This window comes from Juglans regia, chromosome 4 (genome assembly GCF_001411555.2).
Source record: "Juglans regia cultivar Chandler chromosome 4, Walnut 2.0, whole genome shotgun sequence".
NCBI lineage: Eukaryota > Viridiplantae > Streptophyta > Magnoliopsida > Fagales > Juglandaceae > Juglans > Juglans regia.
In genome coordinates, this window is record NC_049904.1 from 24,657,711 (window position 1) to 24,674,171 (window position 16,461).

General features: G+C 41.3%; 1 protein-coding gene and 1 pseudogene across 1 annotated transcript; both read left to right on the plus strand.

Annotated features, from left to right (window-relative positions):
* Positions 1–12,937: 12,937 nt before the first annotated feature.
* Positions 12,938–14,440, plus strand: LOC108990197 (annotated as a pseudogene).
* Positions 14,441–15,412: 972 nt separating this feature from the next.
* On the plus strand, positions 15,413–16,015 carry LOC108990196. Its single transcript, XM_018964086.1, has one exon. It carries the CDS (start codon positions 15,413–15,415, stop codon positions 16,013–16,015), a length of 603 nt encoding a protein of 200 aa, XP_018819631.1.
* Positions 16,016–16,461: the final 446 nt, after the last annotated feature.

The window sequence follows — 16,461 nt, forward strand, 5'->3', positions numbered from 1 at the left end:
CCAGCCTGTTGCATTTTATAAGTAGTTTATTGACATGACAAACGAATCATTGATGTGGGGAAGTATATATATATGTGACATCAATCATGATAAAGGTTAAAAAACAAAAAAAGAATGCACATATTTCTATGGTGGGTAGGCTGGATCGAGCGAAGGCGTTCCAACTAAAAATAAAATCCTTCAAGAGAAAAAAGATCCATGAAGGCTTTATTATATTGGTTTAGGACAATGAGGAGAAAATCGGGGTCAAGGTTGATCAACAAGAGCTAATTAAGCTCTTGGCTGCTCTTGACTTGACCTTAAAAACCCTAATGTCAACTGGTAGAACATGAACTGTGGTTGATTGGAAATTTTGCAACGAGCTACTTTCCGTCGTTATTAGTAATGTATAATTTGTAACGATTAAAATTATCTTGTTGAAAATAGTTGAATTTGCAACAAAAATTTTGCAATGACAAATTCTCGATCGTTGGTATATATTAACCATAAACAGTAGACTGTGGGCAACAGTCATATCATGTAATGTATTTACATAACATACCAATTCGATTTCTTTGCTTCATGAACTATTTAATTTGTGTTTATTACAATCATCAATCTGAAAAAACCGAAAGGCAACTCTTACTCTTAAGATTCGAATTCCTAGAATTTCTGATTCTATTCAATATGAATCCCGATATCCATTGAAAGAATCAAATCGATGAAGGAAAAAAAAAAGGAGTATAGGCCTATATTAAATTAATAATTATTAAAATTAATAACAAGAAAATCACATAGTCAAACTTCTTTTAGTATTCTGAAGAAATAATTGATTGAGCATGTTGATGCGGTAAAAAATTGCTCAATAGGCTGGAAGGGGAGAAAGAGTCATTCCCAGCCCATTGGGGCTACTTCGGCCTCGTTTGGTGTTGTTCAAAGCCACCGGCAATGTTCTGGTGCGGCTATATGGCGGCTGTGCGTACGTTCATGACGGTGAATAGAAAGTAAGAGTAGAGAAAGTAAAGAGAGATGACACCAAGATTTACGTGGTTCAGCACCAGGCCTATGTCCACGGGGGTTTGGGGAGGAGAAATCCACTTTTCTTGTTTACAGTCTCTCATGGTCTCTCATATCTCACTATACAATGGTGATGTTGAATATAAGTTTACTGGAGAAGAGGCCTTCGTTGGAACTCCCCTATTCGAAGGAACCATCGAAGAGGAAGAAAAAACACTGAAGAAGAAGAAGAAGATCATGCTCTAGACCGATAGGAGAGAGCCTCTATTTATCTTGATTGCCTTTTCCCACATGTGCCCCTACAGGTAAGGCCACATCTTTGCGTGTCTGTCCCCTCCCTGACATCCCATGCCCCCTAGTGCCCCATGACCCTTATGACCCCCTTGGCGCTTTGACCCCCTACTCTTCTAACCCCCTTGGCGCCCTAACCCCCCTGATACCCCATGACACTTCTGACCCCCTTGGCGCCCTTACCCCCTGACTCCCTTGACACCCCATGACCATTCTCTGCCCCCCTCTTGTCCTCCACTCATCTTTTTGTCTTTTCTCCCAGAGTGGCCAGGTGGTTAGGCTCTAGGCTTTATTGTTTTTACTACCTCACAATACCCTGCGATTCTTAAGGGCTTGTAAGGACCTTGAGAATCGTTAGAGGTAAAAATGTTGCTGAATTGATCTACCAGGATATGTAGGGAAGTAAATTCTAGAGGCCAGTTCCTACTCATTTGTTCCTCTAGCGCAAACAATAAATATTTCCAAACTTAGGGTTTGACCGTGTAAAGTGCGAGCACGTGGCTCGTCTAAGGAGAGAAATGGACTCGACCGCGTAGAGTGCGAGTGCGAAGCTCGGCTAAGGCGGGAGATGGACTTGACTGTGTAGAGCGTGAGTGCGAAGCTCAACTAAGGCGGGAGATGGACTCGACCGTATATGGTTCGAGCACATAGCTCGAATGAGGCGGGAGGTAGGCTCAACCACATATGGTGCAAGCATGGAGCTCGGATGTGGTGGGAGGCTTGCTTGACCTCATATGGTGTGAGCGCGGAGCTCGGGTAAGGCGGGAGATGGACTAGACCGCGTATGGTGCGAACACGAAGCTCGAATGTTTTGTTGTTATTTGTAAAGTGTATGTTTGTTTGATGCCTCTGTTTTAGTGTTGGAGTTTGTGTAAAGTAACCCATGCGAAGAGGTCAGAGGGCTTGTCAACCTCGTGGGTCCACTTTAGGAGGTTACCGAACTCGTCGGGTCATTCCCGAAAGTAACCTGCTCATGGCGATTGTGGAGCTGGGAGGCCCGTTAACTCTGTAGGCTCGTTCCCGAAGGTAGCACACTAGCAGTGGTTATGGCTCAAGCGTGGCACTCAGCGCGAGTCAAGGGACCCGTCTTCTTGCGAGTGTAGGGACTTGACTTTGTTGGACTGGGGATCGGCACCCAATTCGATGACTTGGGAACTTACCCCACAACGAGTCAAGGGGCTCGTCTCTTGCGAGGGTAGGGACTCGACTTTGTTGGATGGGGGGTCGGTACCCAGTTCGAATACTTGGGACCTTACCCCGCAACGAGTCAAGGGGCTCGTCTTTTGTGAGTGTAAGGACTCGGCTTTGTTGGACCGGGGTACCCAGTTCAGAGACTTGGGACTTTACCCCGCAGCGAGTCAAGGGGTTCGTTTTTTTGCGAGTGTAAAGACTCGACTTTGTTGGACGGGGGGTCAGTACCCAGTTCAGAGACTTGGGACCTTACCCTGCAACAAGTCAAGGGGCTTGTCTTCTTGGGAGTGTAAGGCCTCGACTTTGTTAGATGGGGGCTCGGTACCCAGTTCGGAGACTTGGGACCTTACCCCTTAGAGAGTCAAGGGGCCCGTCTTTATGCGAGTGTAAAGACTTGACTTTTTTGGACGGGGGGTCGATACCCAGTTTGGAGACTTGGGACCTTACCCCGTAGGGAGTAAAGGGACCCATCTTCTTGATCGGAAAGTCTTTGCCGTTGTAGTTGATCTTTTTTGCTTGACTAAAAAATTTTCTGTTATTGGTTGTAATTCCCATGCGAGTGAGCTCTGAGTAGGTGGTTCCCGAGCTGGTGACTTCCCTAGCCGAGGCGGTTCCATCCAAGCAAGTGAGGTACCAAGTTGGTACTGTCCTTAGCAAGCGGGTGTTGTCTCGTATGGATAGTGACTTTCACATGCAGATGAGTTGCTGGCACTTCCCGAGCCGGGTTGCCCCCGTGCTGGTGGGCTCCCGAGTGGAGTTGGTTCCGTGCGAATGGGCTGCGGAACTGGAGCTAATTTTTAGCTTAACTTTCGTGCACGAGCTGTGCATGCAGTTGTTTCTCGAGTCGTGTCTTCCATGCAGCATTTTCCTCGCTTGTAATTCCTGAGCAGGTCACTCCCGAGTAGAGGAGTTGGCATTCCGAGCAACAGTTTCCCAAGCCAGGGACTTTTGGTCTGGGCTTGTTATCTATCCGGGTTGAACAGGTTGCCTATTCGACCGGTGGTTCCCGTGGCACGTTGGCACCCGCTGTTTGACTGCTGAGGAAGGTCTTCGGCCAAGCAGATGGCTGACGGGCCCTTGGAGGGATCTAGATAGGGGATGCGATGGTGGGCTGAAGAGAGGGGCCCAATGGCTGTGTTCCCGAGCTGGGCGAATGGTGTCCGAGCGAATTTGCTTCCATGCCAGTGAGCTGCCGAGCTGAGGGGTTCCCAAGCAGAGTAGGTTTCGCGCAGGTGAGTTCCCGAGCTGGGCAAATGGCGTCCGGGCCCATGTAGTTATGTTCATGTCTCATGCATAAACATGTATGTGCTGAGGAGAGCTTATGTGTTTCATGTTCTGTGTTTCCCAAATGGAGGTAGAGGGAACTTTCTTATGCGGAGGATGCCGAGCAGAGGAGGTGGCTCTGTCTCGAGCTGATAGGTTGCCATGCATGAGCTTCCCGTGCAACTACGACCCGTCTGGATGACTCCCAAGCTGGAGGGGCCTTCTCGCGCAGAGGAGATGCAGTTGACTTCCCGGGCTGAGCAGATTCTGGGTAGAAGAGTCCCAAGGGGAGTGGGCTGTGGAGATGCCGAGCTAGTTGATTGCAATAAGGGCTCTCGCGCTGAGGATGTGGCTTTTCGAGGAGAGGAGCCCCATGCCGGTGAGGGTCCTAGCTAGGGAAGCCGTGACGTGTGCAACTAGCCGGGGAAGACCAGTGCAGCACGTTGCATGTGCCGTGCTCCATGAGTTGGAGGTGACCTGCATTGGGCAAGGCAGTCGTACATTGTCGAGGAGGTGGTTGAGGGATACTCTTAGCTGTGCGGGGCGTGCCTGCTTTTGGGTTGGCCGTGCGTGAGTAATAGCCGAACGGCCCTTGTGCCAATTGTGGGTGTCGGGAACACCACCGGTGCTACCAGACGTCGCCAATGGACCACGAGGGCCTCTGCCGGCACCTCTTCTGTCTACGACACGGCTGAGCCGTGCTTTTGGTTTTTGGCACGACGAGACATGGTTCCTATGGAATCACGCTGGGGGGAGTGGGCAGTTGGTGACCAGCCCCGAGGGGACAGAAGGTGCCAGTAGTCATCGTGGTAGCCGCCGGCACCGCACCTAGGTTGTGGCACACTGGCGTTGCGTCCCCGTGCGTGGCATGTGCCATGCACGGGCGAGACGTGCTGAGTTGGTCCAATGTGCATGCATGCACAGTGGACGTGTATGGCACTATGCACTTAAGTGCCTCACGATTAAGTGTCTTGATTCCGAGTGTCCACACCTCGAGTACAGTGTGGACACACAGTTAGATAAAGCAAGCATAATATAAATAAAATTTCTAATTATTGAATATAATTTGATTTGATATTATCTTGATTTGATTTTCATAATGTTTAAGATATTTACCTTATCTTATCTCAATGTAATTTTCCTATAAATAGAAATGTATGCATTGTATTCAATAACAATCGAGAAAGCAAAGATGCAGCCTTCAAATTCTCTTGCCCTCTCTCTCTTCTCTATATTCTTTTATATTATATTTTATTTTCTATAATGGTACCAGAGCCCTTGGCTAACGCTCAATCACATGGAATATTATTCTTCTGCTAGCTTTATCTCTCACAAAATTTTTATCACTGTTCATTTATGCATTGTCTCAAATCAATCCATTTGGAGTATCTCTATTAGCTGTGAGACCTTTTTTATTGGGTTTTAATCTGTTGTGAGAATTGTTTGAAGCCTTAGATCCAATTTTGGCCTTTCGATTTCGGTCCAATAGTTGACCCAAGGCCATATATAGCTCATTATTGGTCACAGCTCCATATTTGATGTTTTAGTTGCCAGTCACTTCATCATCAACACCATCATCTTACCGACGATCAATTAATGAATATGAATACTACTTTCAACTTTCAAACTCAAGATTTCGAAATTCTCCGCCTTGAGTTTGAGGGAGGATGTTGAAGATAATATCAAATCAAATCATCAAATAACTAATTTGATTTGATATTATCTTGATTTGATTTTCTTAATGTTTAACATATTTACCTTATCTTATATCAATGTAATTTTTCTATAAATAGGAATGTATGCATTGTGTTTAGTAACAATCGAGAAAGTAAAGATGTAGCCCTCAAAGTCTATTTCTCTCTTTCTCTCTTCTCCATCTTCTTTTATATTATATTTTATTTTCTATCACTAATTCTATGAATTTCTTAGAATACTCTTCTTGAATTACCATACCAACCACAAATCACACATTGATTTTCACTAAATATTAATATTGGAGCTTAATTCTTTAGATAGTTACAAATGGTACTACCCAAATCAACTTAACGTCAACGTCGCCATGTGATATTACCATACGTGTATTAACTAGTTTTTTTTTTTTAAATAATCATCATGCTTTAAACTAAAGACAAGATCAATGATCATGCATTGGAATAATTAGTCATATTCTACAATCCGAGTTGCATGGGTTCATAAATTAATTACACGTGCATGCAAAGCTTTTACATTGAATTGACCAGTTTGACAAATATGGCTTGACTTAATGAGTTATGATCAGCTCCGTGGAAGATAGTTTCTGCAGTGACATGGCCAAATATACGTCTTTGTTGGAAAATTCCAGATGTTCCGCTAGGAGCTCTCGTGGGGTTTTAGTGTTTTTTTATGTGTTTTTTTTAGTTTTTTTTATATAGATATTTTTAATAATTTTAAATATTTTAAAAAAATAAAATAAAAATTATAATTTTTATTCTACTTCGTGATTAATGAAGTATTTTTTAATTATTTTTTTTACTTTCTGATTAAGGAAATGTTTTTTAATAATATTTTAAATTTATTTTATTTTTTAAAAATAATTAAAAGTATAAAAAAATCTATATAAAAAATAAATTAAAAAAATACACATAAAAAAGTACATGCTAAGTCCAGTGGGAGCTCCCAGCAGGAGCCCCCAACGAGGACTGTAACATGATCCTTATAGGTTCTTGACTCAGGATCAGCTGGCCAAGTCAAGAAAATTTCTGTCCTAAAAAGCAAACAATTAGAATTTAATCTATTCATTATAATTAGAAGAATATACTCAAGTAAGTTGAAATATTGGCCAGAGAATATATAATTGATGAAGACACGGTTTCTAACTTGTCATGCACATACAGTACATTGATTTTATTTATTTTTTTAGAAAAAAAAATAGGGAAAGCCATCATTTTCGATATTTACCAACTTATTTTTTATAACTTTGCAAGAAATAAATATTATAAGGTCATAATTTAAAGACATGAACAATCTAAGTCAAGCAAAACTTTGGAGGTCTACTAATAATTCAACAGCACATGAGATGTTTGAAGAAAAAAAATCAAAAGCAATCTCGTATATATATTGACACATCCAAAAATATGAAAGCTTTACACATACTATTTAATATTAAAAAATAAAAAATGACATGAATTTATTTATAATGATAATAACAGCAGATTTAGTAAGTTGGATGAGACACAAAATTTTAATCTCATCTGATTTTATTATTACAATTTTTTAAAATTTTTACATAAAATATAAATCTTATAATCAGTAGTATATTTTATACGCTCATGAACGATAAATAGCAATATTACTCCAATTTAAAAAAAAAAAAATTAAGTATTAAATAGTACAACGACCTCCTTTATATGTATAACAACTCAAAGGTTTGAATGTTTCGTGGTACCCCATGACTGCGCGTGACAAAAAAGTCTTCCCAGTAGACTCTGTTTATATATATATATATATATATATATATATATTATAAGAGAAAACAAGACACTACGTATTGATAGAAACTTTTCCTCTCAATATATTGATTTGATCAGACTAATATATACACAAGCTTGAGTCCTATTTTAGGAAATAATACAGAATCTAAGATTTGAAAATGTACAACTGTTACAGAGGAAAGAATAAAAAACGTATGCATTAAATTCTCTTTAACAAAGAACAAGGATCTCGGCATTGACTTGGTTGCTTTGATCTTGGTTTAACGCTCTGTTTTTCAGCATTATCATCCTCTTTAATACGCTCCCGCAAGATTTGGCTGCCATCAGCAAGACCAATCTTGTTCCTTAGATATTCAGTGCGCTGCTTTGAGAGTGGTTTTGTCAAGAGATTTGCAAGTTGGTCTTCAGTGTGAACATGACTAACTTTAAGGGTGCCTTTCTGAACCAAGTCATGCACAAAGTGCAAGTCAATCTGAATGTGTTTCATTCTTGAATGTTGGACTGGATTATAACTTAGCTGGGTTGCTCCAAGATTATCACAAAGGAGCATAAGCATGTCCTTGAGAGAGAAACCAATTTCTTGAAAGAGAGCTAACAGCCACATGGTTTCTGAAGCTGCATTTGCTAGGGCACGATATTCTGCTTCCGTTGAGGAGCGTGCAACAACTTTTTATTTTTTTGAACTCCATGAAATGGGATTTGATCTAAGAAAAGTGAAATATGCTGAAGTTGAAGTGCGATCATCTTTGTTGCCTGCCTAGTCAGCATCACTATAAGTTGTTAAGCAAGGAGCAGCTGTTTTTTTGAGTTGAATACCATGGAATATTGTCTGCTTTAAGTATTTGAAAAGTCTCTTTGTTGCTGTCCAATGAGTGATGGTCGACCTGTGCATAAACTGTGAAAGTTTATTAACCGCATAAGAAATATCTGGACGAGTTAAAGACAGATATTGAAGGCTGCCTATTACTCTCCTAAACTCATTACTGTCCACAGCTAATGTACTGTCTACTAGATGAAGTGAAGTACTTGTTGAGAGAGGTGTTGATACATCCTTGGCTCCAATCATGTTTGTTGTTTGTAGTAGATCCTGAATGTACTTGTGTTGTGATAGAAACAAGCCTGCACAAGTGTTAATGCATTCGATCCTTAGGAAAAAATGAAGAGGGCCCATATCCTTCAATGAAAACTTAGCACCCAGTTTTTCAATAATGGATCCAACAAACTTTTTGTCACTTCCCGTAATGGAAAGGTCATCAACATAGACAAGAAAATAACAAGTAACTGAATCATGTTTATAGATGAATAGAGAAGAATCAGCTTGAGAATTCTAAAAGCCAAGCTCAACAAGTACCTTCTTCAAGGCTGAGTACCATGCACAAGGGGCTTGTTTAAGCCCATAGATTGCCTTTTTTAAGCGACAAACATAATCAGCTTTTGAAAGATCTTTAAACCCAAGGGGTTGCACCATGTAACTGTTTCTTGTAATTTTCCACGTAAAAAAACATTATTGACATCCATTTGTCTTAACACCCAGCCATTCATAATAGCAATTGACAAAACTGCCTGAATAGTAGCAGGTTTAACAATTGGACTGAAAGTTTCTTTATAATCAAGGCCAGGGCGTTGATTATACCCTTTGGCAACAAGTCTGACTTTGAACCGATCTACTGAGCCATCAGCTTTTCTTTTAATCCAGAAAACCCATTTACATCCTACTGGATTGCAATTGTCAGGAGTAGGGACCAAATCCCAGGACTGAAGGTTTCTTTATAATCAAGGCCAGGGCGTTGATTATACCCTTTGGCAACAAGTCTGACTTTGAACCGATCTACTGAGCCATCAGCTTTTCTTTTAATCCAGAAAACCCATTTACATCCTACTGGGTTGCAATTGTCAGGAGTAGGGACCAAATCCCATGTTCCATGTCGCATGAGAGTTGTTAACTCACTAGACATAGCCTCACACCACTGTGGGTGAGCTACAGCTTGACTAACACATGTTGGTTCAATGGTTGATGGAAGAGGATGTTTTGTGACAGCATGAATTTGTTTAGGTTTGAATATTTTATTCATTGACCCTATGGTCATGGAGTGAGACCAAGAGGGTGGGTTTTCAGGTAAGACAGTGGGCATGGTACCCGAAGGCAAAGGTAATGAAGCTGAATTTAATGGGGATGCATGTGTAGGTGCAGAATTTAAATTGGAATCAATTGAGTGAGAAATGAGATTTAAATCTGCAGAACCTAGGGCATCAGATGTGCGTGTGTGATTTGAAACAGAAACGGAGGAAATATTACCTGGAGGTGAGACATTAATGGCGGCAACTGTTTTCGATGTCACATGCAACGATGAATCCGGAGTAGAGATGCGATTTGGCATTGGAAGGAAAGTGAACATTCTAGAGTTATTTGGAACCGAGTTTGGTGGAAGAATAAAAGAAGTTGGGGAACTTGTGGTTGGGCTGTCGGGATTCAATGGGCCTGTTGTATTTGCTGGGCTTTGATGTTCATCAAATATTACATGCCGTGACACATAAAACCTTTTTGGGAGAGGATCCATGCACTTATATGCATTTTGATTTTGAGAATATCCAAGAAAAATGCAAGGTATGGACTTGGGCTGCATTTTGTGAGTATTGTATGGCCTGGTGAGAGGATAACAAAGACACCCAAACTTTCTTAATTTAAGATAGTTGGGCCTTTGACCAAATAGTACTTCAAATAGTGATTTGTTTTCCAAGAGAGGGGGGCGATTGATGAGATATGTGGCGGTTTGAAATGCATGAGGCCAATATGGAGGGGAAGAGAGGCATCTTGTAGTAAGGTAAGTCCGGTTTCCACAATATGTCGATAACGACGTTCAGAGACTCCATTTTGTTATGGAGTATATGGAGCGGTGGTGTAATGACTTATACCATGAATGGATAAGTATTTTTTTAGACTTAAGAACTCACCACCATTATCGGAATAGAAACTTCGTAATTTTTATTGAAAACGAGTTTCAACAAGATTTTTGAATTGTGAAAAAATAGAGGAGACACCCGACTTTGATGACATAGGATAAAACTACATATATTTTGTAAAATGGTCAACAAAAATGAGATAGTACCGAGAACCATCAAGACCCATAACATGAGTAGGATCCCAAACATTCGTATAAATGATTTCAAGAGGTGCAGAGCTTTGAAGACTAGTTAAGCCAAACGGTTGTTGATGTGCTTTATTAATATTGCAAGAAGTACATGAAGATGGTAAAGTTTTTGTAGAAAGTGGAAGAGAGAATAAATTGACAATTCTTTGAACAATTTTCATGGATGGATGACCAAGACGCTTGTGCCATCCATCTGTTGAAGTTCGTTCATGCACATTTGCAACCATTGTAGAATTGGATATCGCCGGTGAAATTGGAAACATGTAGACGCCATTTTCACATGCACCTCTGAGTAGTATCGCCCTCGTTGTTTGTTCCTTCACAAGAAAATAAAATGGATGAAATTCAACAAAAACATTATTTTGTTTTGTGAAATGATGAACATAAATTAAATTCTTGTAAATATTAGAAACACAAAGTGTATCACGAAGATAAAACATTTTTTAGGGAGATTTTAGGGTTAATGAACCAATATGTGAAACAACCAAACATGTACCATCACCAAGCATTACTTCATCCGTTCCATCATATTCAGAATGAATAGAAAAAATTTCCAAGATCACCAGTAATATTCTGTGAAGCTGCAGAATCAAGAAGCCATTTTGAGTCTTGAGAAGTTGAAGTTGCTGCACAGTTTGCAATGAACTCAGCGGACTGTAACTGTGGACATCCTTTGGTCGTGTGACCCAACTGGTCACAATATTGACATTTGGGTTGAAATCGTTTTTAGGCTGAGTTATTTCGGCCTGAGTTCCATTTGTTGCCTTTATTTTCCTTTGACTGGTAGTGGCCCGAACGGCTTGTATTAGGGTTACGAAAACCATTTGACTTGGAGAAAGTCCTCTGTTGCTGGCCGCCATTTTCTTTGCCGTGAAATTAGCAGCTGCAACAAGCTGCTATTGTAGCCTCCAATCGACGAGATAGCTCTCATGACCGACAAGGAGATCATAGTGTTCTTCAAACATAAGGGATTTCTCCCTAGCCCAAATAGGAGCAAATATCTCCCTGAAATCGGGTCCAAGTCCATTGAGGATATAAAGAGTGAGATCATCATCAGATATTGGATGATCTATGAGAGCTATTTCATCAGCCAATGCTTTAACAGCATGAAGATAGTCTAGGACAAAGCGATTTCCTCGTTGAATCAAGGTGAGTTCTTCCTTCAACTGCATGGCCCTGGTCTGCAAACGACTAGCATACATAGTTTGCAATTTTTTCCATGCTTCTTGAGAGGTATTGGCTATTGCGATGAGTGGGGTTATAGTTGGAGAGGTGGATGCAAGAATAGCACTCAAGATAAGCTTGTCTTGTCTAACCCAATGGGTTTTTTGAGAGGAGGCTGTGGAAGTGCCTTTAGATGAAGGACATGACAAATTTCTAGTAACATAATCAATTAGGTCATACCCATGCAATTAACGATGCTTCAAATTGGGCACGCCATTGGGAAAAAGTGGAGGGAGTGAGCTTCTCATTAATCTGAGCAATAATGTTGAAAACAACCAAGGGATTTTCCGTGGTGGAGGAAGGGAGAGGGTTTGAGTCTGTTGCGGAGGATATGGTTTGATTATTGGATCGAGATCTCGTTAGAGGTAGGTCGCTCTGATACCATATAAGAGAAAACAAGACACTACGTATTGATGGAAACTTTTCCTCTCAATATATTGATTTGACCAGAGTAATATATACACAAGCTCGAGTCCTATTTTTGGAAATAATACAGAATCTAAGATTTGAAAATGTACAACTATTACATAGGAAAGAATAAAAAACGTATGTATTAAATTCTCTTTAACAAAGAACAAGGATGTAACGCCCCAATGGAAGGCCCAAATCACATGGCCTATACTCCAAAAGGACTAGTCAATGATACAATTGGATCCCCATTAAAAACTTAAAAAGAGCAAGAACTTCTCATTCCCAAGCAATGTGGGATCCCATACACCACCTACCCTTATCCATATCATATGGGGTATCACAATCTACCCCCCTTAAATTCCCGACATCCTCGTCGGGCCTGTCCATTATAGGTGGCACGGTTTAAGTCCCACATTTCTGGTTGTGATAGGCTCTGATACCATTTGTAACGCCCCAATGGAAGGCCCAAACCACATGGCCTATACTCCAAAAGGACTAGTCAATGATACAATTGGAGCCCCATTAGAACCTTATAAAGAGCAAGAACTTCTCATTCCCAAGTAATGTGGGATCTCATACACCACCTACCCTTATCCATATCATATGGGGTATCACAAAGGATCTCGGCATTGACTTGGTTGCTATGATCTCGGTTTGATGCTCTGTTTTTTAGCATTATCATCGATCCTCCTTAATATATATGTTGGGTTGAAACTTGAAAATCCTGATCAATTACTTACACTAGTTCTCTCTCTCTCTCTCTCTCTCTCTCTCTCTCTCTCTCTCTCTCTCTCTCTCTCTCTCTCTCTCTCTCTCTCTCTCTCTCTCTCCCAATTCCCTTTCAACCTTAATCTTCATCCACCAAATTTAGAACTAGCATTTCTAGGTGATACAAATACTTCCAATCGATCTGCTTAATTGGCAACCTCAATTACTCCAACAATGGCGAAGAATAATCATCATGTTGCTACATTAACTCAATCTGGGATGACCACGCTTTCCATAATCCATGCCCAAGAACAAGTTTCTGATGATCACCCACCATCAAAGCTAACAAATCGGCCAGCTTTTCGTCCTGCCAAAGCACTCCTACATGACCTTCTTCATCTCCACGTTGATCAAACCCCACCTCGAACCAATCTTCTCCAGTCCAATTATTGGAAATCATCTACGGAAGAGATCAAACAGTGCTCTACTTCGAAAAAGTCTCCCGAGGAGGTCAAAGCAGAGAAGTGGCGTGAGATGCGTGGTTCCTCGGATTGGGACAGTCTTTTGGACCCTCTTCACCCTTGGCTCCGGAGAGAAATTGTCAAATATGGAGAACTCGCACAAGCAACATACGATGCTTTTGATTTTGATCCTTCCTCGGAGTATTGCGGGGGCTGTTGCTTCAACCGTAACAAGTTTTTTGAGAAACTAGGGCTTACCGAAAATGGCTACACGACAAGCAAGTATATTTATGCCCTGTCACATGAGATAGACATGCCCCGATGGCTGCTAAGGTCGATAAATCTGGTGGACACTTGGAGCAAAGATTCCAACTGGATCGGTTATGTTGCGGTTAGCAATGATGAGGAGACGCGTAGGATTGGGAGGAGAGATATCGTGGTGGCGTAGCGTGGGACCGTGGCACCCTCGGAGTGGTACGAGGATATGCAAGGGAAGCTAGAGTCATTTGGGCATGGGGATACTAAGGTGGAACATGGGTTTCTCAGCATTTACACTTGTAAGAGCGAATCTACCAGGTACAACAAGTCTGCTGCCTCGGAGCAAGTCATGAAGGAAGTCACAAGGCTGGTGCAACTGTACAGGGAAAATGGTGAAGAAGAAGTAAGCCTTACAATCACTGGGCATAGCTTGGGTGGTGCATTGGCTCTCCTCAATGCTTATGAAGCTGCATCCACCATTCCCAACCTTCCTGTCACCGTGATATCCTTTGGTGCACCTAGAGTTGGCAACAAATATTTCAGAGATGAGCTTCAAAAGTTGGGAGTTAAAACACTAGGGTAGTAATCAAGCAAGATGTAGTCCCTCCGATGCTAGGGCTTCCTTTCAATGAGGGTTTACAAAAGCTTGATCATGATCATCATGGAATGATCACAAGGACATTAAAATGGGTCTACATCCATGTTGGAGTTGAACTGAAATTAGATGTTCATTCTTCGCCTTACTTTAAGCGGGGATTCAATTTGTCTGGGTTCCATAGCCTTGAGACATACTTGTATCTTGTTGATGGGTTTGTTCGGAGTACGTAGTTGCAGTACAAGTAGATTTCGGTGGGATGGAAGGAGGGATGTTTCTTTGGTGAACAAGGCATGTAACATGTTGGTGGATGAGCTTAAGATCCCACCATTTTGGTACCAATTGGAAAACAAGGGACTAGTTCGTATTAATACTCATGGTAGAGGGGTAAAACTAGAGAGAGATCCTGAAGACATACCTTAGCCCGGTAGCTAGCTAGCTTAGGGAATTAGAAATTGTCCATGCTCTCGCACTTGGGATGCAAACACAAGATGCAATTAAACCACAACATAATGTATGAATTGTGATTTTTGTTTAATTATATATGTATATATATTACATGTGATACCCCATATGATATGGATATAAGTAGGTGGTGTATGGGATCTCACATTGCTTGGGAATGAGAAGTTCTTGCTCTTTATAAGTTTCTAATAGGGCTCTAATTATATCATTGACTTGTGATACCCCATATGATAAGGATAAGGGTAGGTGGTGCATGAGATCCCACATTGCTTGGGAAGGAGAAGTTCTTGCTCTTTATAAGGTTCTAATGGGGCTCCAATTGTATCATTGACTAGTCCTTTTGGAGTATAGGTCATGTGGTTCGGGCCTTCCATTTGGGCGTTACAGTTGGTATCAGAGCCAGGTTTGAATTCTGCATACTATAAACCTTGGAGGTTTAGATATCTGTGGGTTTAGGATGAAACTTCAGATTTGAGGTGTAGAAATTCTAGGACTAAGAGATGATGAAATTTGTATTTAAGGTTTTAGAATCTGTTAGGCTTTTAGGCATATATTCTAGGAAAATTAAGGTATTAAAATTTGTAAATTTCAAGAATCGATCTTCATGACGTTTAAGGTCTTAGATTCACTCGGCTTTTTAATGGAATGTAGAAACTGATTTTGATAAAATTTAAGGTTTTAGATTTTATAAGTGTAATAAGCTTGATCAAAAGCCAAGTTTGAAGTTCCGTAGACTCTGATATATGAGGTCCTGAAATTTTGGACTTTAGGAAAATAAATTTTTAAATTGGGGTTTAGAGTACTACGAACTACAAGAAATAGATTATTGATTCGTGATTTATAGATTAATTAGTAGTTATATTTTTCGCGCTGTTATTACTTTATTATTTTCTTTCTTTGAAACGTTTAACCAAGGATGAGTCTTCCAGGATGGCTACTCGACGTCATGTTCAAAATCTTGGAGGCTTAAATGCAGGAAATGAAGAGGATGGATGCAGCATAGAGCAGTTCAATCAGATGCACCCTCCCACTTTTGATGGTCGTGGCGACCCTACCTTAGCTGAGGATTGGATCCAGGACATTGAGGAGATACTCTGTGTCTTAAATTGTACTGACAGACAGAAAGTATTGTACTCTGCCTTCAAGTTGACCGGTGAGGCTAAACGATGGTGGATATCAGAGAGAACCATCAGGGAAGCTGATGGGAGGGGAGTGGTTAGCTGGCTCCACTTCAAGCAGATTTTCTATGATCGTTTCTTCCCAAGATCAATTAGGGACGCTAGGGCCAAGGACTTTGTCGATTTAGTACATGGTACTATGACGGTGCACCAGTATGCGGCCAGATATATTGAACTATCACGCTTTGCCTTATATCTTATACCCGATGAGGAGAAGAAGACCCGAAAATTTGAGGAGGGACTAAATAACCACATTTATGAGCGAGTGGTTGCCCTTCAGATCCAGAACTTCTCAGAATTAGTAGATAAGGCCACAATAGTCGAGCGAGGCCTCAAGAGAGGAGTTGAACTTTAGGAGCAGAGGAAGGGGCCGACGCCATTGGGGCATCCCTCGAGCGAGAATCAAAGTCCATGGAAAAGGATGAAGTTAGTGAACAACTCAGGCCAGAGACAGGTGCAGGACAGTCAACGGAATAACTCCTGCAAGTCATGCAACGTAGTACACTTTGGGGATTGCAGAAGGATATCTGGACGGTGTTTTCGATGTGGGAAGCATAGCCACCTTGTCAGAGATTGTCCAAAGCAACCAGATGGGAACATGAACACCAACCCGCCTCAGAGGACTGATTTCACGGCACGAGACAGGAACCAACACAACGCAGTGTAGGCTCGTTTTCAACTCAATACAAAGTGCGCAGTGGAAGCATGATTAACCCATTGGAAGTAGCAGCAGTTAGCTAAGCAAATTTCGAGGACGAAATTTTTTTTTTTAGGAGGGGAGGATATAATACCCCGCATTTT

What these genes read in the sequence shown, in the direction of transcription:
- LOC108990196 (XM_018964086.1), top strand. Translation starts at nt 15,413, where the DNA reads ATGGCTACTCGACGTCATGTTCAAAATCTTGGAGGCTTAAATGCAGGA.